This window comes from Phyllostomus hastatus, unplaced genomic scaffold (genome assembly GCF_019186645.2).
Source record: "Phyllostomus hastatus isolate PE091 unplaced genomic scaffold, TTU_PhHast_1.1 phas_contig_5, whole genome shotgun sequence".
NCBI lineage: Eukaryota > Metazoa > Chordata > Mammalia > Chiroptera > Phyllostomidae > Phyllostomus > Phyllostomus hastatus.
Genome location: NW_025333897.1, coordinates 6,710,124 through 6,735,213, shown reverse-complemented (window position 1 = coordinate 6,735,213; position 25,090 = coordinate 6,710,124). Strand labels below are relative to the sequence as shown.

At 52.6% G+C, this 25,090-nt stretch overlaps 3 protein-coding genes across 5 annotated transcripts in view; 2 read left to right on the top strand and 1 right to left on the bottom strand.

Moving 5' to 3' along the window:
• The window catches only part of LOC123823706 (WD repeat-containing protein 62-like), a 30,442-nt gene extending 13,928 nt beyond the window's left edge, over window positions 1-16,514 (top strand). The window contains 20 exon segments of the mRNA XM_045846655.1: window positions 923-990; window positions 1,075-1,196; window positions 2,073-2,148; window positions 2,965-3,076; window positions 3,172-3,235; window positions 3,962-4,087; window positions 5,114-5,241; window positions 8,654-8,706; window positions 10,615-10,833; window positions 12,288-12,412; window positions 12,754-12,775; window positions 12,777-12,858; window positions 13,228-13,338; window positions 13,617-13,751; window positions 14,019-14,130; window positions 14,243-14,384; window positions 14,465-14,525; window positions 14,699-15,367; window positions 15,928-16,085; window positions 16,179-16,514. Of these exon segments, the coding sequence (XP_045702611.1) occupies window positions 923-990; window positions 1,075-1,196; window positions 2,073-2,148; window positions 2,965-3,076; window positions 3,172-3,235; window positions 3,962-4,087; window positions 5,114-5,241; window positions 8,654-8,706; window positions 10,615-10,833; window positions 12,288-12,412; window positions 12,754-12,775; window positions 12,777-12,858; window positions 13,228-13,338; window positions 13,617-13,751; window positions 14,019-14,130; window positions 14,243-14,384; window positions 14,465-14,525; window positions 14,699-15,367; window positions 15,928-16,085; window positions 16,179-16,442 (2,849 nt within the window). The 3' untranslated portion in view covers window positions 16,443-16,514.
• Window positions 16,515-20,481: 3,967 nt separating this feature from the next.
• Window positions 20,482-23,447, top strand: LOC123823634 (putative transcription factor ovo-like protein 3). Of its 3 annotated transcripts, XM_045846554.1 has the most exons (5): window positions 20,482-20,780; window positions 21,565-21,661; window positions 21,738-21,814; window positions 22,540-22,741; window positions 23,178-23,447. In XM_045846554.1, exons 2-5 carry the CDS (start codon window positions 21,568-21,570, stop codon window positions 23,384-23,386), a joined length of 582 nt encoding a protein of 193 aa, XP_045702510.1. In that variant the 5' UTR covers window positions 20,482-20,780; window positions 21,565-21,567; the 3' UTR covers window positions 23,387-23,447. The 3 variants fall into 3 exon arrangements, with proteins under 3 accessions (XP_045702510.1, XP_045702509.1, XP_045702508.1); XM_045846553.1 differs by lacking the exon at window positions 20,482-20,780 and having other exon boundaries at window positions 21,431-21,661; window positions 21,738-21,802; window positions 23,178-23,446; XM_045846552.1 differs by lacking the exon at window positions 20,482-20,780 and having other exon boundaries at window positions 21,431-21,661; window positions 23,178-23,446.
• LOC123823637 (DNA-directed RNA polymerase II subunit RPB9) lies at window positions 23,440-25,019 on the bottom strand. The gene is made up of 6 exons (XM_045846559.1): window positions 24,612-25,019; window positions 24,479-24,533; window positions 24,090-24,163; window positions 23,934-24,008; window positions 23,766-23,817; window positions 23,440-23,536 (listed from the first exon to the last, which is right to left on the bottom strand). The coding sequence occupies exons 1-6, from the start codon at window positions 24,668-24,670 to the stop codon at window positions 23,474-23,476; spliced, it is 378 nt and encodes a 125-aa protein (XP_045702515.1). The 5' UTR covers window positions 24,671-25,019; the 3' UTR covers window positions 23,440-23,473.
• Window positions 25,020-25,090: the final 71 nt, after the last annotated feature.

Here is a 25,090-nt window from a genome sequence, read left to right as displayed (position 1 = left end):
AACTGTTAGAATTATTTGTGGTCCTAACATTGCTAAATGCTTGGATCTACCAGGTTAAGAAGCAAAACATTACCAGTAACTTACAGGCCCTCTCTGGGTCTCTGCCTCTCCCTCACAGGGCTCACTCCCCTCTGTGAGCCAGTGACTCCTGCTCGAGCAGCATCCTAACTTGCATGTCATGCCTGGGCTCTCTCAAACGCCTTCTCATGAAGGAGCAGCATCTGTTGTACTAAGCTTCTAAATATTTATTTTGTCTTTTCGTTTTCACCACAACTCTGTGAGGTATGTGTACTGTTATTCTTACTCTATAAAGAAAGAAGAAGAAGAAAAAGAAGAAAAGTGCTTACCAGGTAGCAGCCACTGTTTAAGGGTTTCACACAATTTCTTGAGGCAGGGGCTGTTGTAGGCCCATTATACAGGCAGGAAGCTGAGGTTCAGAGAAGAAGCTGGTTTCAGAGCACAGTGTTTAACCAGAGAATGCCTGGCTTCAGTCCTGGCCCTGTGCTGACTCTCTGTGCACCCTGGGGCAAGGACTGTGTGACTCAGCCCCTGGGTCGCATTTGTGCGATGAAGTGGCTAGTGAGCAGTCAGGAAGAGGGAGGCACAGGCAGTGCAGGGCCTGGCCTGAGGGATGTGTGGGTGTTCTGATCATGATCGCATGAGCCTCCCAGTGTCTGCCTGTCTAAGACATGCAGCCCCTTCTGTCCCCTTGGCCTTCGTTTCCCTTTCAGCCCTTGCTCTGCAGGGGCCTCCCTTGCAAGTGCTCCATCTGTACTTCCTCACACACACAGCTCACATCTTACAGACTCCTACGTGCACCCGGCATCCACCTCACCTCTGGGAAGCCCTCCCTGAACCCCAGCTGAGTTCCCTTGCAGTGGTGGCCCAGCCCTACGTAGTACACTGCTGCTTCCTCTTCCAGGCAACAGAGACATCCAGATGATCAGCTGTGGGGCTGACAAGAGCATCTACTTTCGTAGTGCCCAGCAGGTAGTGTGGGGTGGCCCTCTTGGGAGCTGGGGTAGGGGGATGCTTGTCACAGCTGTCCTTTGAGGGTCCTGCCTGCCCTGCCAGGGCTCAGATGGGCTCCACTTTGTCCGCACCCACCATGTGGCAGAGAAGACCACCTTGTATGACATGGACGTTGACATTACCCAGAAGTACGTGGCTGTGGCCTGCCAGGACCGCAATGTGAGGTGAGGAGCTGCCCTGGGCCCTTCGTCAGCCTGGCCTGGGCTGCTTTCTGAGTGGGGCCTGTATAGGACCTAGCTGAGTCTGTCTTCTCGTGCACTGTCTGCTCTCTTTCCCCGTGCTCATCTGGTCCCTGAGAGGCCGAGTGACTGGAGGGACCCAGCAGGTGTTTCTTAGGAGCTGGTTTCACCTGGGCATAGCCTCCAGATCAGCAGAGGGTTCCTTCTGTCTCTCCAGAAGCCTATGGGGGGGGGGTGACTGAGAGGCACGGATGTGGCTCATAAACTTATTCACTCGCCTACATTACCCAAGCACCTGTTTGGGATGGACAATGCAGGAGTAACAGCAGTGAGCAGGGCAGCCCCAGGCCCTGCCTTCACAGAGCCCATAGTCCAGTGGAGGAGAGATGGACACTTCACCAGAGAGTGACAACTTGGAGTGGTCAGGGCTGGGATGGGGATAGACCAAGGGGGTGGGGGGGGGGCCCTGGGGCAATACTTGACCCTACCTCTGCTTAATGGAAGGAATGTCTGAGCTGAGACTCTGAAGGCCACAGAGGATTGAGCCAATGGCGGGGGGGCGGAGTATGTAAAGGACATGGCATGTGCAAAGAGGTTCTCCACCTCCTTCAACAGCTCATTCAAATTGGGTGCCAGGCACTCAGCTCACTCTGTGGCAGGGGAGGTGGACATTAATTCCAACAGATACCCTAATGCATCATTTCCATGACCTGAGCCTGAGATGGTGTCTCATTCTCTGAGATAGGGTTTCAGTCCAGCCATCAGATGGGGGAATAAGAGGTGGCAGTGGCCTTCTAGGGGCGAGGGACGGGGGTGGGTGGGCAGCTCCATGTTGGTCATGTTCTGTAACCACCTCCCCAGAGTCTACAACACCATGAATGGAAAGCAGAAGAAGTGCTACAAGGGCTCCCAAGGCGATGAAGGGTCCCTGCTGAAGGTGAGGGCCCAGGGCCCCTGGGGTGAAAACTATACACGGACCCCACACACAAGTCTTCCCTTTGTGTCTGCTGTCCTGGTGAGCCGCCTTAGACCTGGGTCCTCCTTGGCACCTGATTAAAGGATCACATGCTGGCCAGCCACCCACTCTGGCCTCGCTGACCAAGGATGCTCAGGAGCTAGGGGTGGCCCAGACTGCTTCACCTTTATTTACTGAGTCCTCCTCTAGGTGGAGCCATTTTAAGTGGTTTCCATTCTGAGTGGCAACAGAGTATGGTGGGAAAACTCAAAGAGTCCTGGGCTCCCTTGCCAGGCTTGTCTCTTGCCTGTGTTATCCAGGCCAAGGCAGGGACCTTCTCAGAGCCTCTGGACTAACTGAGAGTTCAGGCTCCAGGGTCAGAATGCCCCCCCCACCCCCGCCCCCCCGCACAGCTCTGTCTCAGGCTGACTGTGACCCCAGGCAAGCGTCGCCTCTCCAGTCTGGTTCATCATCTGTAAAATGCAAGTACCAAGAGTTTCTGTCATAGGGTTGTCGTGTGGAGGAAACAAGTTACACACATACAGTGCTTAGCACAGGGCCTGGCTGCCATCAGTACCATTGTTGTATATGTTAGGTTTTTTTACCTGTGCGGTGGGAGGCAGGAGTTCCTACCGTACCAAGGGTGTGTTTGTGAGGGCTCTCTGGGATGAGCCCATGTACCAAGTGTCCAGCTCAAGGGTGGTCCTCAGTCAGTGGGGACTGGGAATTTTGACTTGGGCCTCACCATAGAGAAAAAGCAGGCAGCATAAAGCATCACTGGCATTCTCTCCTTGGCAGGTCCACGTGGACCCCTCAGGCACCTTCCTAGCCACAAGCTGCTCTGACAAAAGCATCTCAGTGATTGACTTTTACTCGGGCGAGTGCATTGCCAAGATGTTTGGCCATTCTGGTGGGTGTGCCTCCCTGCTTGGGACATCTCCTCACCCACCCCCACACAGCCTTCTGACTCAGAAGGTCAGCGCAGCTTCTCTGTTCTGTTTCTAGACATCGTCACCGGCATTAAGTTCACCTACGACTGTCGTCACTTGATCACAGTATCAGGAGACAGGTGGGAAAGGCCTAGAGGCTGCCCCTGGCTGGCCTCCCTCTGGGAATGCGTTTCATCTGCACTGTAGGGAGAGCAGGGGCTTAGACCCTGGCAACACCAGGCTTACAACCTGTCTGCACAGAGAGCTCTTCGGAGTGTTCCAGCTTTCTCTCTCCTTGGACAGCAAGCACCTTGGCATCACAGCCAGCCCTGAGTTCAAATCCCAGATTTGCTGCTTATTTACTTGTGACCTTGAGCAGGTCATTTCCCCTCCCTGAGCTTCAGTTTGTTCCTTTGTAAGAGGGTTGATACCATTTACCTTGAAAATTATATGGTGATAATTAAATGAGATGATTATATATGTCATCCTGATATATTTCTTTATGTAAGTTATATATGTAATAATTTATAATAAATATAATAAATAAATTCCTTAGCATGTGGTTGGTACCCGAGGAAGTCCCTTTTCTCACTCCCTTCAGTTTACTACCCTGCTTCCTCACCACCCCTTTCCTCGGTCTGGAGGCCCTCAGAGCAGGCTCTGGTTAGCTGGGGTTCCCTGGAGCCCCCCACCCAGGATTCAGACCTGACATGGCCGGGAGCCCCTGCACTAAGCTGATGGGTTGTGTTTTCTGGGAGGTGCCAAGTAATAGGGCCTTGGCTGTGATGATGGTGGTGGCCTCAGAGTCAGGCGACTTGCGTAGTCAGTGTTTCTCACCCTTCCACATCTCTCTTTGGCCTCTACAGCTGTGTGTTCATCTGGCACCTGGGCCCAGAGATCACCAACTGCATGAAGCAGCACCTGCTGGAAATTGACCATCAGGAGCAGGGGCAACAGAACACAAAGGATGGGAAGTGGAGCAGCCACCCCAGGTCCTAGCAGCCACCTGCACATCTCCTCTCTCTCCTCCCCCAGAGGAATATTTTCCTAGTGTAGGCCTCAAGAGGCATGATGCTGGGGACAGAGCCATAGCCAAGACAGCCCTGGGCCCTGCCTTTTGTACACCCTCAGGGAGGAGATGGACTTTGAATACAAAGTTATAATAACACCTATGAGAAGGGTTTTGGAGCGGAGATGCAAAGTGCTTGGAGAGCCTGTGAGTACTGTGATGCAGGAAGCCCCAGGAGGCTGTGGAGACCAGAGGAAGCCCCTGATCCAGGAGAGAGGTGGTCAGGGAAGGGTCCAGTGTCACTGAGATGCCTTCTTACTCTTTAAAGTTCTCATGCTGTGGAGACCACTTTTATTTGGCATGAATTTATTGTCTAGTTTTTAATTTGGGAATTTGGTTTGGAGGTCTCGCTTTTAGTGGGAAATTGTAGGTTTTTCCTTCCTCTCCCCTGCCCCCGGAGCTGTCCCTGTCTCTCTGTCTCGAGGCTTTGTCATTGCCTCCCCGTGGGGACAAGGCCTTGACGTGTGCCGCCTGTCCTGCAGTGGGCTTGGAGGCTTTGTAGACAGAGGCACCAAGGGAGAGAGCAGCTACCTTTGGCTCGCGGTTTTGAGTCTCACGCCCTACCCTGGGGCCGGAGCAGGGTCCTGGCTCCAGTGCCCACCTTGTGTCAAGCATGTAGTCTCCTAGACTCCAAAGGAGCTAAAACCTCATCGCTACCCCCTGCTTCCCCAAACAGGTCCCAGCAGCTCAGTACTCAAGCCCCACTATCTGTTCTGTTTTTCAAACATCCCATTGATGTGGCCTTCAGAGTTTCTTATTTTTTGAGCCCAGCCTTTCCTCTATCTCATTTAGTATGGTGGTATATTTTTAGCAGGGTGGGTGTGGCAGGTGAGACCTCCCAGCACCATAGGTTCATGTGGAACCTAGCACAGGGCTCTGGCCCTAGGCGGATCCCTCTAGGACCCCATTTACCTATTTCTCTCCTTGCCTTCCTCATTCCTGACTTCAGGCAGGAGGCATGTACATCCAGCAAGATTTGCTCCTTAAGCCCTGGAGAGCAGACAGAGGATGAGCTGGAGGAAGAGTGTGAACCTGAAGAGCTGCTGAAGACACCATCCAAAGAGAGCTTGGACCCAGGTTGGGAAACCGATCCATCCAAAGGAGTCCTCATTTGACCTCTGTCAGTGTAGGGGTCGTGGCTGGGTTGCGCCCACTACTTTGTTTTCAGTGCCTGGCACATACTGAAGCTCAGTAATCATATTGGTCAGGACTCTCTCAGTGTAATAGCAACCAGACTCTCATTGGTGTAGCTAGAAAAAATAATTTATTGGTTCATGTACCTGAAAATTTGAGAGGATGGCTTCGGGCATAGCTGGATCCAGGTAGTCAAGTGATGTTAAAGGAGTGTATTTCTTTTCTATGTTTTGGCTCTACTTTTCTCCACATTGGCTTTGCTGTCAGGCAGACTTCCTTTCCTGGGAGGGAGGGATGTAAAGAGGATGCCCCAGGAAAAAACAGAGCACGTTAACCAGAAGACAGAACAGATTTTGTTGTTCTGGCAAAAAGGGAGAGTAGTAGCTTAATGACCTTATGAAAGGCCAGACTCTCTATAAATCTCTACTCCTCTGCATAGCGCCTTGGTTGGCATAGGCCCTCATGGTTGCAAGATGGCTGCTTAAGTGCTAGGCACCAGAGGCGTGCTTGAATAGGACATTTCCTCCTAGACTGTCCTTTGGAAAGGAACATTTCCCACCCTCGCTGGTGCAGCTCGGTGGTTTGAGTGCCAGACTGCAAGCTGAAGGGTTGCTGGTTTGATTCCTGGTCAAGGCACGTGCCTGGGTTGCAGGTTCCGTCCCAGGTCATGGCACATACAGAAGGCAGCTGAACAGTGGTTCTGTCACATCGATGTTTCTCTCCTTCTTTCTCCCTCCCTTCCCCTCTCCCTAAAAAATAAATAAAATCTTCAGAAAGAGAGAGACAAAGAGAGAAAGAAAGGAATATTTTCCCACAAGCCCCTGACAGGCTTCTCTCAGGTCCCACTGGTCATGATTGCTCCAGCTGTGAGAGAGGCTGGGAACAGTGATCAGCACTAGGTGCTTTCAGTGTGGGTGGTGGGCTCCACCAACAAGGGCCACAGATGGCCGATTGCTAGGCAACAGCAAATGTGAGAGTGCAGCCTTGGAAAAAAAATCAGGATAAGTTAATGTTCTTTGTCCCCACCCTCACTCCTGGTCCAGGACCCTCTCCAGGGTGACCACTCTTTAAAAAAAAATTTTTTTTAGTATATTTTATTGATTTTGCTGTTACAGCTGTCCCAATTTTTCCCCCTTTGCCCCACACCATCCTGTACCCCACTTCCCTCCAAAAATCCCTTCCCTTAGTTCACGTCCATGGGTCACGCATATAAGTTCTTTGGCTACTCCATATCCTATACTGTTCTTAACATCCCTCCATTTATTTTGTACCTACTGAGTTGTACTTCTTAATCCCTGCACCTTTTCTCCCATTCTCCCACGCCGCCACTCCCCCGCCGCCCTCCACATGATAACCCTCCAAATGATCTCCATATCTATGATTCTGTTCCTGTTCTGCTTGTTTGCTTAATTTTTTAGATTTGGTTGTTGATACTCGTGCATTCGTTGCCACTTTAACGTTCATCGTTTTGATCTTCTTTTTCTTACATAGTTCCCTTTGGCATTTCATATAAGAATGGCTTGGTGATGATGAACTCCTTTAACTTGTCCTTATCTGGGGAGCACTTTATCTGCCGTCCCGTTCTAGATGATAACTTTGCTGTATAGAGCAACCTAAGTTGTAGGTCCTTGCTTTTCATCACTTTGAATACTTCTTGCCAGTCCCTTCTAGCCTGTAAAGTATCTTTTGAGAAATCAGCTGGCAGTCTTACAGGGACTCCTTTGTAGGTAACTGTGTGCTTTTTCTCTTGCTGCTTTTAAGATTCCCTCTTTATCTTTAACCTTTGGCATTTGAATTGTGATGTGTCTTGGTGTGGTCCTCTTTGGGCCCAACTTGTTTGGGACTCTTCATGCTTCCTGGATTTGTATGTCTGTTTCCTTTACCAAATAAGGGAAGTTTTCTTTCGTCATCTTTTCAAATAAGTTTTCAATTTCTTGCTCTTTCTGCTCTCCTTCTGGCACCCTTATGATTCAGATGTTGGTACATTTGCAGATGTCCCCTAGGCTCCTTACTCTATTCTCATTTTCTTGAATTCTTTTTTCTTCTTGCTGTTCTGATTGAACGGTTCTTTTCTTCCTTACGTTCCAAATCGTTGGTTTGAATCTCGGCTTCATCTTCTCCACTGTTGGTTCCCTGTAGATTTTTCTTTATTTCACCTAATGCAGCCTTCATTTCTGCCTGGGCCTTTTTTATGCTATTGCAGTACCCAATGATTTCTTGGAGCACCTGATCACCAGTGTTTTGAATTTTGCATCTGATAGGTTGCTTACATCCATTTCATTTAGTTATTTTCCTTTTTAGGAGGGGTTTTTTTTTTTTCCTGTTCTTTCCTTTGATCCACAATTCTTAGTCTCCTCAGTTTGGCAGCCTCCCCGTGTTTGTTTCTGTGTATTAGGTAGAGCTGCTTTGACTCCGTGTCTTAGTAGCATGGCCTCTTGTAGAAAAGGCACCCATCTGGATGAATTCGGCTCCTTTAAATGCTTGGTTGTCGGCCTTCCATACAGCTCAATTTTCTGACGAACCTGGGTGATGTTTGTTTTGTAGTTTAGTTGTAATTTTTTGCTATAGTTGTGCGAGGAGGTGAAGCGTGTTTACCTATGCCTCCATCTTGGCCGGAAGTCTCTTCATCTGCCCGCTGCTGGCCGGGTGGAGAGCTGACCGCTTTACCAGTTTCCTGTGCATCTTTATAGGACTTCTCCTGAACACTATATACATATGTATATATCCATAGGAAACACATATTTATGTCCATAAATGGTAGTATACTACACATATTGTTCTTTTTCCTCTCAATAGTATCTTATCCACCTGTACCTTGGTGGATACCAAGCAGAGGCCTCCCTCTTTTGACCAGCGGCATAGTAGGATATTTTAAGTTATTCCCTCTGGGTGGGCATTTAGGTTTTTTCCAACTTTACACGGTTGTGAAGGAGCCTAAGCACCTGGGCCTCCTCTTTGGGCATGCGTGAGAGCATTTCTCCAGGATAGAGGCCAAGGACTGGCACTGCTGGGCCCTGGGGTTAGTACACTTTTTCTTTTAAAAGAGAACCCCGGGGGCCCTCCTTACTGCCCCCTCCCCAGCAGTCAGTGTTAAGCCCGTCTTTCCCCCATATTTTTTGCCGGCATTTGATAGTATGAAGCATTTTAATTTTGTCAGATCTTAGGGGTAAAACATTATATCCCATTGTGTAAATGTGCATTTCCCTGACAATTAGTGAGGCTGAGCATCTTCTGATATGTCTGTGGATTCCTATAGTGTTTGGAAATGTTTGGAAATAGTGCCTGTTTACGTTTGTTGCCCATTTGTCTGTGGGGTTGTTTACTGTCTTTTTATGGATTCCACGTGTCTCTTCAGATCCTCCGTGCCTGCTGACCAACGGCAAGCTGCCACTCTGGGCAAAGCGGCTGGTGAGTCTGGGTGCCTGGGGGCTGGCAAGGTAAGGGTGCCATCCTCCATGATCTTGTTTCTTCTAGGAGCACTTCCCCTCCTACATCTCTCTTTTCCCTGGAGAACCCTATCACCCTTCTAGTCTCAGCTCAGATAGCCCTTCATTCGTGCAACATGCATTTACTGAACACCTACTCTCTGCTAGGCATTGTTCTGGCCATGAGACACAGCGGTAAACAAGGCAGACAAACTTTCTTCCTTCACAAGCTCATTTTCTTGTGTGGGACATGGACGATATCCACAGTAACCTAAGTGCTACGGAAGGGAAAAAAATATTGAGAAGGAAAATAAGGAGTATTGGGGGAGGGAGTGACAATTTTAGGGTAAACAGAAAAGGCTTCCCTGGGAAGATGATATTTGAGCAGAGTCAAAGTGAGAAATGCAGATCGTGGGAAAGAATTTTGCAGGCGGAGAGACCAGTTTGCAAGGGCAATGGCCACGAGGCAGGATTGTGCTTAGCGTGTTTGAGAAAGTTCAGGGGCACTGAGGTGCCTGGGTGGAGGGTGGGTAAGAGGTAGCATGAAAGAAGGGCTCAGCGGGGCAGTGGGGGCCAGATGGTGCAGGGCCACATGGGTCGTGGTGCACTTCCTCGATAATCCTTGTTGTCTTTCCCCAGTTATTTATTTTTTTTTCCCCCACTGCGCTGAGTGAGATGGAGACAAGGGAGGGCTCAGAGCCAAGGATGGCCATGATCTAACTCGTGTGTTAACAGGTCCCTGTGGCCGCTTGTTGGAAACAGTTTCTGAGAGGGAAGCAGGGGTCCTAGGGAATAGACTGCTGAGATGATCCTGGCAGGAGAGATTGGAGGCTGGACGGGGAGGAAGAAAAAAATGGTTGGATTCCAGAGGGATTTTGAAAGTCGAGCCAAATGATTGGATTGTGAGAGGAAGAGAGAGATCCAGATGATGTTAATATTGAACTAATGAACGTTTTCTTGGGAGAGAGGCAGACTAGGAGCTAGTAGGTGAGAAGCTGGTAGCAGAATTCTAAACCCTAGGTTGGAGCAATGTCAGACCTCAGATCAAAGCCTACCGGGAAATACTCCCCTGCCATCCCCTTCCCTGCAGAGCAGGTCAGGGTATGTGGACATGCTCTCTCAGTCCCCCAAGCCTCCCCTTATTAGTGCATACTACAATCGGAATTACATTCAACAAATAATCACTGTATACTTACTGTGTGGGCTTTGTTCTAAGTCTTTTCTATTTATGATCTCATTTAATTCTCACTGAGGTAGGGGCTCTTCCTGTCCCCACTTCACAGATAGAGAAACCAAGGCCCAGAGGGGTTAAGTAACTTGTCCAGGGTGACACACCTAGGAATTACAGGACATGGGATCGCCTGTAGGCAGGCTGACTCCAGAGCCTGAGTTCTCAAACACGCAGCCTTCACCGTCTCTCAAGCAACTGTCTTGGTAATAGGCAGTGGTGGGCTAGACCAGGATGGGAGGAGAAGTGGCTGTACCCTGCGTGTGTTTGAATGACAGAGCTGACAGAATTTGCTGAAGAAATACAATGGGGAATATGAGGGACAGTGTAAGAGAGGAATGAAAGATGACCTCAAGGTTTGGGACCTGAGCAGAATAGCTGAGATAGGAAAGGCTCTAGGAAAAGCAGGTTTGGGGTGTTGGAAATCACTTTTAAACATATTCACTTTGAAATATCCACTAAACATCCATATGGAGCTGTAGAGCAGTTGCACGTGTACTTCTGAAGTTTCAAGAGCAAGGTTCAGGCTGGAGATAGATGTGTGGAGGTTAGTTCTGAGTAGTGTTTAAAGCCAAGAGCCTGGGTGAGGTTCGTGCAGTGTCCCTGGCTCTCATTGGGTTGGCGATCACTTGGCTTGCTGCCTGACCTTCCTCTCACCCTCAGCTGGGAGATGACGATGTGGTGGGTGGCTCAGCGTTCCGCACCAAGCACAGCTACCAGCCACATGGTCGCTGGGCGGAGCGAGCTGACCAGGAGCCCCTCAAGACCATTCTGAATGTCCATGACTTGGATTGCTTCTTTACCCCCATGAAGTTTGACAGCCTGGGGGACTCCATTCTGGATACAGTGGAGCCGCAGAGCCTGGCAGGTCTGCTGAGTGAGGTAAGGACTTGCTGCTCTAGTGCGCTCAGGACTTGGGGGCCTCAGCACTCTCATTTAGAAAATATGGCTGACTGTCCCACTCCAGGGGTGTGAGAGGATTACCTGAGATGGCAGAGGGCAGGAGGGTGAGCCCCAGGCCTGGCGCACAGTGAGACTTCCTAGGGCGGACCAGGAATCTGGGAGGTGGGTCACTTTGGGGGTTAAGAGTTTGGGCCCAAGAGCAGGCCTGTGCCTGAATGGAGGTGTATTTGAACAAGTGGAGACTGGCCCTACCTCTGCGTGAATCAGAGCAAGGCTTGCTTCTCTGGGCTTCAGTTTTCAAAAATAAAGACATTAAGAAAAAAAAAAAAGAGAGAGGACAAAAAAGTTTCCTAAAAACGGTCATTAAGAAATAGCCCTCAGCCCTGACTGGCGTGGCTCAGTTGGATGGGCGTCACCCCACAAAGCAAAAGGTGGCTAGTTCGATTCCCAGTCAGGGCACTTGCCTGCATTCTGAGTTCAGTCCCCAGCTGGGGCACGTACAGAGGCAGCCAATCGATGTTTCTCTCTCACCTCACGTTGATGTTTCTCTCCCTCTCTTTCTCCTTCCCTTCCCCTCTCTCTAAAAATAAATAAATAAAATCTTATTTTTTAAAAAAAGCCCTCAGAGGACTTTTACAGAAATCCACTGCTAAGAACAGGGAGTGGTCCCATTTGAGGTGCTAAAGCAATTTTAGCTCTTATCTTATTATTTTCCAAATAAAATTCTTGTTTTGAAAAAAAGATTTTATTTATTTATGTTTTAGAGAGGGAGAAAGGGAGGGAGAAAGAGAGGGAGAGAAACATCGATGTGTGGTTGCCTCTCACATACCCCCTACTGGGGACCTGGCCTGCAACCCAGGCATGTGTCCTGACTGGGAATTGAACCAGGGACCCTAAGGTTCGCAGGCCTGCACTCAATCCACTGAGCCACACCAGCCAGGGTAAAATTCTTCTTCCTTTTTTTTTTTTTTTTAATCCTATATGTTTGGGGTTTTTTTATTGTGGCATAATATACATGCAGTTATGTGCACATTACCTAAGCTTAGGTAAATAGCTTGAAGAATCGTTACCTGTGTATGTGCCTATGTATATGTACCACCCAGGTCAAAATATAGAGCATTTTCTACCTCCAGGAAGACCCCTGTTCCCCTCCCAGCTAGTACTTTAACCCAAGGTAAGCAGCACTCTGACCTCTCTCAGCATGGACTGGTTTGCCTGTTCTTGAATTTCATATGAATAGACTCTTATAATGCAATTGGGCGTGGAGTGAGCTCATGGCGAACGAGGGTCTTGGCCCCCAACCCTGGTGCACAGTGAGCATCCCACAGTGGGGGCTGCCATTATCCCTGACATCTTTACTGTAACACTTAGAAGCTTGCAAGTGTCCTGGTTGCCACGGCTGCCTCAGATGGCTGTGCCTCCTTACCCCACAGTCAGAGAGTCCCCAGGAAGATGGCCATAGGAATCCCTCCTTCCTGCCCTTACAGAGGGAGTGTTCTGAAGCCAGAGAGGTCATCATCTCCCTGGAGGCAGAGGTGCCGGTCCCAGGGACGGACAGGTAAGTGTCCTTTGCACCAAGGGGCGTCTTAGTTGGAGAGCGGAAGCCTCCCCTGATAGGCATGCTCTGAAAGAACTGCTCTCCCAGTGGGCCTGTGGGAGTGGGGAGGAAGGGGCAGGGACCTAATGGAACAGGAGCCCAGCCCTGCAGCCTGCTTCCATGTTTTTAGGTGGAGGTACAAGGGACTCCTGGGGGAAGGCAGCCTTTGGAGGAGGCAGGAGAGGCAAGGTAGTGCACCCAAGAGGAGCAGGGTGCAGATGCCTCAGGGCTCTGGGTAGGGGCCAGTTGTTTACTAACTAGTATGTTATCATTCCCTCACCCTGTCCCTATTGGCTTTGCAGCAAGTGCAGCTGGAAAGTGGTGCAGGGGGGAACCTGAAGACCAGCAAGGTGACTTCTATCTCAGAGTCTCCTCCATGGGCTCAAAGGATCAGAGCAAACTTGAGGGTGAGTGAGGGCCAGGCAAGGACCCTGCCGTAGCCTATTCCTCTGGCTAGGCTCCTTTCTGGGCACTGACGATGACCTTGACCCAGCCTTCCTGAAACTCAAGAGTGTCGCAGAGGACAGATATGGTCCTTTGATATTACCACAGGACTCCGGAGCCCAACTGCCCACCAACGGGAAGCCCAGCTCTGCCACTTCCTACAAGCATAACCTTGTTTGTCCATAAAAATAGGCGGCGGGTATTATCATCCCTTTCCTCTAGATGGGGAAACTGAAGCCCTGAGAAATTGAGCCACTTACCTGACTCACCCAACAAAGGGCCTGGCTTTGGGCTTCTGGCTCCCCCATACCATCCCCTCTCTGCTCCTTTAGATTCAGGGGATTCCGAGGCCTACTTGGAATGTACCTCCGCCACCATCCATTCCTCCCCTCCACACCTGGACCCAGACCCTTGGTTTGACATGACAGTGATCCCCATACCAGGTAAATAGGGGCTAGGCACAAGGAAGGGCAGTGCGTGCGTGGGCCTGGCTTAGCGGATGGTCATGATACGTAAGCACTGGCCCCACATCAGCTGTACTCTTGGTGCCCGCTAAGGCTCACCCGGAAGGCAGAGCCGCCAGTCTTTCCTTCTCGGCCTGGTGGCAACAGGGTGTGTGCTGGGCGAGTCCAGCTTTCTCCATGGTGTCTTTGTCAGGGTGTCTGCCATGACTCACGGTGTTGAAGGCTCTCTCCTGCCTGCCCCCTTTGCCTCTCCACAGAATACCCAGGACCTGCAGAAGAGTTGTCCCAGCCTGAGGTACCAGGCATATCCAATGGCTCCCTGCCCCAGACCCCTGAGCAAGAGAAGTTTCTCCGCCACCACTTTGAGACACTTACTGACGCCCACCCCGAGGGTAGGGCCCTGTCCCTCTTGGCCCTGCCTCGGAGGATCATCCAGTGCTAGGCACAGTGTGGGCATCTCTGCTTTAGGGCTTTCCCCAGCAGGGCTGCTGAGGTTAGCGGGAGGGCATATGTCTTATCTTAAGGACTAAGCCACATGGTTTCCTCTCCCTGCTACAGTTGCTCTGTGTTGTCTGTTGATGGGGTTTTCAAGGATCTGCCCGGACCTGGAACTCATTGGCTGGAGGGATTCTGAGGTCTCTCTTGGCATCTTTTCCTAGAGCTCTTTCACGGATCCCTAAGAGATGTGACAGCCTCTGAGGATGAGGACTCTCTAAATCCCCGGCTAAGCATCTCAGCCCAGTTCCACTCACGCCTCCAGAAGACATCCAGGTAGAAGCTGGTGATCTAGTGAACCTTCCAGCTTTCTGTATTCCCCCAGGGTGGGGCTGAGTCCTCTCAGGCACCCCCAGGGCAGGCACAACTGCCTGGTTTCCTCCCACAGGCTCAACCACACCTTCCCTTTCCGGCTGCCCTTGAACCTTCTGAAGTCCCCAGAGGTCAAAGTCATAGACCTCGGGGAGAACCAGCCCAGAGCAGAGCCTCTGAGAGCAGGTACTGGCTATGCCTTCCCGGACAGGACCAACGTGAGTACCTGAGCCACCTCCTCAGGATGTAGGACTGGGAGCCGGGAGGCCTTGTCCTCACCTCATGGCCGTGCTTGCAGGTCCTCTCTGAGGGGAAGGCTAAGGAGCCCCTTGACACCCTGGAGGCCTGGTACCCACGGAGTGAGTATCACCATCCCCAGTAAATAGCCTTGAGCTTCTCAGCAAATGGCCCGGGTGCCCAGCTGGTGGGCATGGGCATGGTCCACTGAGACCCTGCAGCCACCCTGGGGTGGGGCCCTGTCTATCATTTCTGTGGCTTGGGTGTGAGAGTGAACCAGCTGCTTCCTTTACAGCCTCTTGCCTCACAGGACTGGCTTCCTGCGTCCCCTCTTTCTCATTGCTGCCCACAGACAGGAAGCCTCTGACGCCCACAGCCCTACCCACTCCAGGCCTCCACAGCCCCTCTACCTGCTCCTACATGGAGGCTGCTGCCAGCTCCTGTGCCAAGAAGTCACACAGCATCTCCCTTGAGGACAGTGAAGACCCTGTCCTGGCTGAATTGACTAGACCCCTCTGCAGGCCCTCGTCCATGGGGGAGCTGGCCTCCCTGGACCAGGAGCTTCAGGCCATCACCACCACTACGGCAGCACCCAATTCTGGCAGCAAGGGCCAAGAGCCTGCCCTGACGTCCCAGGGCAACCATGAAGCCCGGGCCAGCCTCAGACAGACCCTGTCGGGTGTCTGTGACAGGCTCTTACTGCCCCCACCCCCACAGGAGTCACCTACTACTTGTGTTGGGTCCCAGGAACCGGTGGCCACGCAGCCTGATGCCACGGTTACAACAGCTAGCTTCCCAGCTCCCATAGATGTGAGCTCCCTGAGGCTCCACAGCTCCACCTTTCTCCCAAGGCTTCTGGCCCCTGGGCCCCTCAACAGCCCTGCCCACCCTGATGGCCTCTCACTTCCAGAGGCCATGCCAGGGGGCCCTGGTGGCATCACCCCCCTCCTGGAGCTCACCCCTGGTGAGTGTCACCCTTGGGATAAGGCGTTGCCTCCTAAGCTCATCCCATGTAACAGCTAGCTCGGCTCCAAAGGTGGGCGCTTGACCTGGCCACGGGTGCTGTGTGCCATTCAGCTCAGTTACTGAGCTATTTAGTGAGCGCTTTGTATGTGTTGGGCCTTTTGTTCTAGGCCCCGAGGGCATGGATGGGCTGTGGTGGTAAACAAGAGTACGGAGAATTGACACCTTAATTGGGGAAGATGCCTAAACTAAATGTGTGAGGAAAGTGTTAAGTGTATCATGAAGTGCTTATGTGCTCAGGAGAGAAATAAGAGAAAGGTTTTAGGGAGTGAGAAGTCGGGGCAGTGGTTACAGTTTTAAACAGGATGGTGAGAAAAGGCTTCGGACAGAAGGTGGTATTTGAGCAGAGACCGGCAGGAGGGGAGGGAAGGGAGCCTTGGGGACTGAGGGAAGTATTCCAGGCAGAGGGACAACAGTTGGGATCAGCCCAGCCACCCTGGTCTCTCTCAGACCAGCTATAAAGTAGAGGTATCTTTCTCATTCCCTCCTCTCTACGCCTAGATGTGCTCAGTGTGGTCCGGGACAGCCCCGAACACTGCGGGGAGCCTGGGGTGCCAGCTGCAGTCCTTTCCCCAGCTCCCCTTGAGCTGAGCAGTGTGGGGACCATCGTGCACAAACTGAAGGCAGCCTTCCAAGAAGCCCTGGACCTTTACCACCTGGTGAGCCCCCAGGGTCAGGGGAAAAGGCTAAAGGGGTGTGCCCTGGGACTACCTGGCCTGAGAGGTCCCTAACAAGGTTAGCACTCCTTGCAGATGGTCTCCAGTGGCCAGCTGAGTACTGAGCAGCAGCAGGCACGGACTGAGCTGGCCTCCGCCTTCCTTTGGATCCACAGCCAGTTAGAGGCCAACGACTGGCTGGTTGGGAGTGACGCGGCCCCAGCCCAGGCCCTGCCCAGCCCAGGTCCTCTCTCCCCACCTACCTTGTGCCCTCTGGCTAGCCCAGATTTGCGTGCCCTGCTGGAACACTACTCGGAGCTGCTGGTGCAGGCTGTGCAGAGGAAAGCACAGGGGGACTGAGGGCCAGCAGCCCTGCTATTTTCTGACGAAATAGGTATTTTAAGCAAATAAATGGACAACTTGGAGGAATGGTTCCTGGTGCCTATCCTGGCACATCCACAAAGCCCCTCTTCAGGTGGGTGTAGGGTGGGAGGGTAGAGGGCATTGCCTCTGGTGGACCAGCCCAGGAAACTCTCGTAAGCCCTGATGCCAGGCCCTGTCCTCAGAATCTGTCCATGAGAACATGGGACCAACATCCCCAGGAAGTTTGGGAACTGCAGTCATGATGATCCCAGCACCTGGTTCCCATGTCGCTTATCCCCAGCCCACTGACCTGTTGAGGGATCACATGTAGTCCTTGCCCAGTGGGGCCCAGCTGTACCCCAGGAAAGGGCCAGTCCTTCCCTACCCTTCCTGATGCCCAAGAACCCAGTGGAGCTGCTGAGATCACCATGTACCAGACCCTGGCCACACCACTGGCCCCTGGGCAAGGCCCATGCAAGATCCTCCAAGGTCCAGGCTTTCGTCCCTATCTGCAGCAGGGGAAATTGAGGAGAGATAAACAGGCTTATCCACTGGACGATCCGGGCAGCATGCCCGGGCCACCCAGCAGCTGGAACAGTAATTTCTTCCCCAGCAAGAGGATTGTGTCCAACTTCAAGGTCCGATGAGCTCCCAGCACTGATACCAGCTTCCCCTGGCAGCAGGCATCTAGCCACATGGCATGTCTGCTAAGAGGGCCACGCTCTCGTGACCGCAGAAGCCCCCACTGTCCCAAGTGTATAAAAAGGGAGCCAGCAGGGGGTGGGGCTCTCTCCTAAAGCACAGTTCTACCATGCGGACTCTTGTGGACTGAACCCCCACTTGCCTGTTCCTCCCTGCTCTGTTTGCTGGTCATGGTCCACCAGAAATGTTCAGAGAGAATCCAGTGTCTTGCCCAGGGTGCCACAGAGCTGAGACTCAAACCTAGGCATGCCTGGTGGAAGTGCCGGGCCTTTGAACATGAGGACATGGCCCACTGCTGCCTCCATAAACATTGACTCACCTCAGAACCAATCATGCAGTTAAAAAAAAAAAAAAAAATCCTGCTGGTGCCCAGGTGCCTGTCACTCCTCTGCGTATTAAGGGTACAGTGAGGACCAGGACCAGCAAAGCATCTGCCCTTGTGGCGTTCACGTTCTAGAGAGCAAAGCACACAGCAATTACAACAATAACTAACGGAATTCACTGTGCTGGTTGAAGTGTAATGGAAGGCCTTCCTGAGGCGACATTTGAGCTGAGGCTTGATAGAGGACACAGGCCATATGTACATCTCAGAAAAGTATACAGGCAGACAGAATAGCCAGTGCAAAGGCCCCATGAGGGGACCAAACGTATATGTAAGGAACAGCAACAAAGCCAGGACAGCTGGAATAGAAGAGGGGAGAGACGGTGGGAGAAAGATTGAGATCACACCAGGCAGGGCCTTGCTGCTTCATGACTTTCAAATCCAAGAAACATTCATGACACGATTTCCGCCCCTAAATAAAGTCCCTAATATTGGTGTTTTGAGGAGACGCCCCGTTCTGTTTATTTTTCAAAGCTCCCTCTCTCTGCCTTAGTGAGCCCACGTGGTCCAGGGCTCGTAGTTGGGCTGCACCGCTGCCGGGAGATTCCTTGCCCAGGCCTGTGGCCCACAGGCCACCCCTGAAAGACCAGAGATGCACTCTCCTGGCCTAGCTTGGTCACTGTCACCTAAGACCCTTGAGGCAAGGTTTAGGATCCAGGCCCCTGGACATCCAGGAGACCAACTTGAGGCTCTATCCCTCGTGAAATTTACCCCTTCTCCCACCCTGTATTATAGTTAAGCCTTCAATTCCAAGTAGCCAACGCCTGGCTTATGGGAACACATGCTGTAGGGACATTTGTTACTCTTGATTATGCCTCTGCTCTGTCACCCCCTGAGCCCGAGTTCCACCCTCCAGTTTAGGCCCTCACAATTGCAACATGTCTGCCACACACTCAGCAGTACACCCCCACCCAACCAGTAGGAGAGGCACAGAGCAGGGCAGCCGTCAGGGTAGTGGGGAAGAAATTGCGGATTTCTTCGTGGAGGCCTTCCCCTTCAGAGCAGTCATGGGCAATGAGAATAGAGATTGCTTTGATTTGCTTGGACCAGCCGTCTCTCCTGTGCTGGACAAAACAAAATTGGGTTCTCGGTATAAAGGGAGGTGGGCAGGTAGTTCAAGAGAATCCAGTGTATCTGCTACTCACTGTCCACTTCCTAATGCCAAGCTCTTCAGCCCCAGGGAGACCAGACTTTCTGTTGGACAAACGAGCTGCTTAAGAAACCACTGCTCATGAACATGTGTGCAGGTGGTTTATGGACCAATGGGATCTCAGTGGGAAGAGGACAGCATGTTCACGTGGGACATTTCAGAGGGTTTAGTGGAGGAATAATTTGCAAAGGAGTGGGCAGGGAAGAATGAAACCTCAGTACCTTGGACCTGGTACCAGAAGAGAGCTGTCACACAACCCCTCCCGCCACCCCCCCACCCCCCACCCCGGCGCCATAAGCACAAGGGAGTGAAGTGAAACCCAGAAGAGCGAACCCTGGAGAGAGGGCTGCCCTGAGGGGTCCTGTGTCTCTGGCAACCTGACAGGGAGCGAGTTGAGGGGATCCTTTCCCACATCTGCATGGCCCCCCATTGTTTGTACCCAACCGGAAGCCAGGGGGCATGGGAGCTCAGATGCTGCTGCCCACCCAGGTCAGCCTCCCACACAGAGCAGGGTAGAAAGGGAGCCTGGGGGCAAATAAAGACACCCAACTCCAGATCTCCTCTCTAATATGTTTTCAGCAACCACACAGGAGTCAATTCCCCCATGAAACATATGTTGGGCATGGAGAACTGGGCACCTGAGCAGGAACAGAATGGCTCCCCCCTTCGCCAGCTCATTCTTTAGTGTGACCTGGCCCCTGCACTCCACATTGGACAGCTCCTAGACGCTGGCCTGCCAGACCTGTGCCAGGCAAAGCAGTCATGGCTGCATGGACACTTAAAACCCCATTTTGCAGATGGGTCCATTGAAACACAGATACTCACCTAGCCACATCACCCCATGAGACTTCCTAACAACCCCTCTGTTTATATGTCTGCCACATGCCAGATCCCATGCTCAGCATTCTCCCCACATGATCTGCATGGGTCTTCAACACAAGCCGGAAATAGGGAGACTCGTTAGTTCCATTTTCCAGATGGAGAAACAGGCTCACTGATAAATGACTTGTCCCAGCTCCTGCAGAAATAAAGTGGTAAAGCTCTGGGCTAGCAGACTCTCAGGGCTGCCTCCCTCGCTTCCCCAAATGAGTCAGCAGGACTAACTCTAGGGAATGTGAATAAAGGGATAAATATTGCTTCTTTCATCACCAAGCCTTTGTATAGACTGTTCCCTCTGCCTAGAACATTCTCCCCTTTCATCCTAGCCCTCTTCTTTCTCCAGGGCTCATGCCCAGGAAGTTGTCTCTCAACCCTTAGGCTGGATCAAGAACCTCTTCCTCCCTCCCTCAGTCCTCCTGCACTCTCCCCTGATGTGGACCCCGGCTCATGGAGTTTGCCACATTGTGGATGGGAGAGAGACATTCACACGGACTACCGGACTACCGAGTCCTGTGGAGGAAAAGGGGTGAGCATGGCGCTTTCTCTCAAGGGGGACCCAAAAGCTGCGGCATCCGCCATGACAGGCCTTTATTTCTTTTTTTGGCACATTACATGATGGTCCTCATTTACTATGCACAGGCTCACTTTAGGTGGTTACCTTTTACAGAAAACAAAGGAGCCGATGCCGCACATCACAGAAGAGGGATATTTGCAAATGAAAAGGGAAAAGCAGTTACACTAGTCCTAGGAAGGTTTAGCATGGATTTTAGGAAGTTACTTTGTAGTAAACGTTTGCTGCCTCAAATTCAGGGTGAGGGAGTTTTAACAAAAACAAGTCTCAAAGTGGCCTAGGTACATTGCAGGCCTGATTCCCCACAGGGGAACCTATCCGTGGGCGTGCGTCCTGTGCATCTCCGAGTGGGAGCTGGGCCCACGCCACGCAGAACGCTCTCCTACACTCCCCATCACAGCTTGGATTGCTCTGCCTGTGCTATCACCATCAGGTCTTGGTCATTCTGGGTAGTCACTTGTGTGTCTCCCCCATGGGCTAAGCTATGTGCTTGTTTTCAGTGCTGAGCTATACTTGGTCTATAGTTGGAGCTCAGAGAATTGTTGGGTGAATAAATGAGAGTAACTGTATGAGGAGGAGTGTTCAAAATCCTTAACCCCTGGTTAAGAGGCCACTGACCAATCTGGAACACAGCCTGGCCAGAATGCTGAGGTAAGGTCTTCAGAGCCTCCAGCTGTTTCGGGCACGTGGGAGTGGGGGAGAGGTGTCCCAGGCAGTCACCAGGAGCTGGACTATCCACAAACTAGTGTCTTAATGCCTGCTACACCTGAACAGTGTGCTTCTGGCTGAACATCAGTTCTGGGAATCCGAGGGTCAGAGAGGCGGTGCTTCCTGCTGGAAGATGCACAGCCTGGATCCTTACTCTGCCCTCAACTATTAGACCCTGCTGTCCCCCCATCCTCTGGAGCAAGCAATCAGTCATCCCCTCCCCTGCTTCCTCGGACAGCTGCTGTGATTTGAATAACCAAGCAGGCTGCTGGATGTCCAGTACTGACTGATTTGCCTGGCAAACACACCTTTAGATCCTTGGCCCTGCCAGTACTATGAGAAGACATTCAAAACCCCTGGAGTCTCTGTTTCCTCTACCCACCCCACAAGAGCTGCCTAGGCTGCCTGGTGCCCTTGCTGGACCTCCTGGGGGGGGTGGGGGGCGGCGGGTCCTAGTGCTTACCTGCCCCCGGGAGTCTGGAGAATAGCCTCAGGAATCTTTCATAGAAGGGGGGGAGGAATGGTGGGCCCCAAGACAGAGGTAATTGGAGCCAAGTGAGTCTGCCCCCTGGGCCTGTCATGAAATTTGCATTGAGAGAATGAGGCTCCTTTATGGCTGCCCCCTCCTTTTCCCCTTGGGATGGTCATCCCGGGGCTGAGGTCTCACAGGAGGTGGAGGAGGCAGCCCAGTGGGCGTGTGCGTGTAACCATCTTACCATTTCTGGAGGTGATGCCTCGTGCCTTCCTGGTAAGGAGTAGGCGCCTGCAACCACCCAACTGGAGCCACCTGCCCGACCAGCTCCGGGGAGACGCCTATGTCCCAGGTGGGGGCCCTCACTAGGCCTGGAGGTGAGGGGGCAGGGGAAACACAAAGCATCACTGTTAGGCTTCTCTTCTCAGCCTGCAGAAGCCTGGAGGGGCCACCGGCACACCACTCTTCCAGCCTTGGGGACTCTTGGGCAGCGGTGAGTCTGCAGGTAGCCCCCAAGACCCTGCTCAATTTCACCCCTGCCCACTCTCAGCCTCAACAGACCCTGACCCTCCCTTACTTCCTATGCCCATTGCATGCCCTTCCAGCCTCAGGACCTTCCCACCCTTTGTTCTCTCCATTGAGAATGCCTTTCAGTGAGCTGTTAGGCCTCATCCCAAACACTGTTTCCCCAGAGTGGGCAGCCACAGTTCCTACCCTTAGGGATCTCTCCAGTCTGTGGGGGCAGAGGATCAGACAAGGTGACAGGAGCAGGATGGGGATGAGGATGAGATTGGGGGCCTTAGAAGAGCTTTTCTGTGCATGCACTGGACGGACAGCACTAGCCAAATGTAAATATGCTTGACTAGTTCAGTATTTCTTGAGAGCCAGGAACTGTTTGAAGCAATGGGTATTAGGCAGGAGTGACAAAAATTCCTTCCTCCCTGGAGTTTATAATCTGGAGGGGGCTGCAGGTATAGACAATAAAATTAAGAAAGTACATATTATGTTGGTAAATAGTGTGTGCTATGGAAAAAATAAAGTAAGGTAAGGGCAATGGGGCATGGTCAGGGAAGATGTTGGAGAAAGGATGGCATTTGCCCACAAATAGTCTCTGGCCTTCCTGGACCCCCATGGTTCCTAGTTCTAGGTACTCAGTTTGCTCCAGTGTGTGTGTGTGTGTGTGTGTGTGTGTGTGTGTGTGTGTGTGTAACTCCCATGTCCCTCCCACAGCCCATGCAGGGCACTTTGGTCACCACTCCCAAGGACCCTGGGATGCTTGGCTGCCCGTTCTGCCCCAAGGCCTTTCCGTTGCAGCGCATGCTGACAAGGCACCTCAAGTGCCACAGCCCCGCGCGCCGCCATGTGTGCAGCTGTTGTAGCAAGGGCTTTCACGATGCCTTTGACCTCAAGCGCCACATGAGGACTCACACGGGTGAGCAGTGGCAAGAGCATGGAGGGGCTGCTGGGCCCTGGGTGGGGGTGGGACAAAATGGAGGGAGGTGTCCTGGATGTGGAGTTTTCGTTTATGTTTTGTGGGGCAGAGATCCAGCCATCAGGTAAGGTAGTGCCAAGTAGGGGCCTGCTGAGGGGTGTGAAGACAGGCACTGGTTACAGGATTCAGGTCCCAGGCTGAAGGGTGGGAGGGAAGGCCACCCACTGCCCTCCTGGACCTTGGGGAAGGAACCACCTGGTGAGGATGAAGACGCAGATGCCTGGTCCATGTTTACACTGAGGTTGGAGATAGTGGGATGTAGGTGAAGTCAGCAGAACCTGGAGCAGGAATGGAGGAATGCTCACAGAGGGCAAGGTGGGTTGGCTTTGGTCTGAGGTCATTGTCCTGTCCTCTCCCGCTCTGCCTATCTGTGCAGGGATCCGCCCATTCCGCTGCGGAGCTTGCTGGAAAGCATTTACACAGCGCTGCTCGCTTGAAACTCATCTCGCCAAGGTGCACGGGCAGCCGGCCAGCTACGCCTACCGTGAGCGCCGTGAGAAGTTGCACGTGTGCGAGGACTGTGGCTTCACCAGCCCAAGACCCGACGCTTATGAGCAGCACTGCGCCCTACACCGTGCTGCTTGAGACCGCACCCTGTGTCCAACCCATGAGAGGCAAATAAACACAGGACACGAACACAGAACGGAGCATTTTTTACTGAGGGAAGGTGGTTCACTCCGTCCAGCGGTGGCCACAGTGTGGGGCTGTGCACACGTAGTACAAGCGCATAGCGTCCTGGCAAAAAGGATGCCCAGTTAGGAAGTGTGCGGACCCTCGGGAGGGCGCAATATGGAACTTGCATCCAGCTAGCCTCACCCCTCAAAAACAGACAAGGAGGCCTTCCTCATTGGTAAGGGTCCAGCTCAGGACGCCAGAAGGGCAGCCTCCCCTCACTATTGGTATTCCCTCCTCCCAGGAAGGACCAAGCCCAGGATATTTAGAAAGCCTTCTTCATGCCACTCACCTCGGCACGGGCACTATGTGACTGGAAGAACACCGCCTCCTTGTGACCGCACCTGTGCGGACAGACAGCCACCCATTGCCACTAGCGTACCCTTCCCTCCTTCCTCCTCCACTCTCCGCCTGGTGAGGACCAGCCTCTCTCGGTCCCGAATATCAGCTGCATACTCACTTTTGGCATGGGTGGTCCTCGGTCCGCGGCAACGTAGGGTCCTGGGACACGTCAGCGATGATCTGGGTCAGTTCACTAAGGGAGAAAGTGAATAACGGTGCTCTGATAGGGGCCCCCAAGCCAACCCCGTCCCTAAACTCCAGCCTTGCCACTCACTCCACTTCGTGCGTGATTTTGTTCACGTAGATGCAGCTGTTGTCAGCTTCCTGCTGGTAGTCACAATTCCGGCACTGCGGGAGGGCGAGTGTGGCAGGAAGGGGGTCACGGAGAGCTCCCCATGGGATTGGGAGAGAGGGCAAGGTTTTCCCTGGAGAAGTTGATTAGGGAGGGGATGGAGTCTCGAGGTTGGGATAATGGGGCGTATCGAGCATCAATACCCCTCGAGGGTGGGAAAGACTGGGAAGAAGAGTTCCTTTCGGGACAGAGGAGACTAGGGTCAGTCCGGGCGGAACAGGGAGCGAGGGGTCACGTGAGTAAGGCGGGGCCAGGAAGAGAACGGGCTCACCCCTGGGGGAAGACCGGGGAACCCGCGGTCTCGCGCTCACCGCGTAGAGCAGAATGCGGTTCTCTTTGTCCTCCTTGGGGTAAAGCATGTTGTTACTGTGGGGAGGGGGAAGTCAGAGGTCAGTCCCGGGACCATTACTTGATCTCCTTCCACACCTGCTGCCCCCGCCTCACCATTCCTGGCAGAATCGAATACCCACGAAGCCCGGCTCATAGGTCCCGTCGGGTTCCATGGCGCAGCGCTGCCCACCAAGCCTTCCGCGCTCGCTCTGCCTCACGACGGGTCGCGGGAAGGGTCAGGCCAGGTTGCTTCGCCTTTTGAAGAGGGGCGGAGCTGCGCACAGGTACTGGCTGCCAGCACCTTTGTATTTGGCCTCTGCGCTGAGATTTGGTTAATTACTTGCTCCAATCTTTTGTTAAAGTAACTGCTTCCAACCTCTGGGCCTCGCTTCCCCAGTTTATAGAATAGTGTCGTACGGGAGCCGGGAATATGACGCCTCACGGAACTCGCAAAGCACTAAGCACAGGCGCGAGTTTACCCTCCACGGCGGCATGGGTAACCCCCGCCAGTCCTTCCTCTCGTCTTCAGTCTGCGCCCGCCGGATCCGTTTTGGAAGAATGGGACCACGGCAGGCCTCTCGGGATTGGCTGGA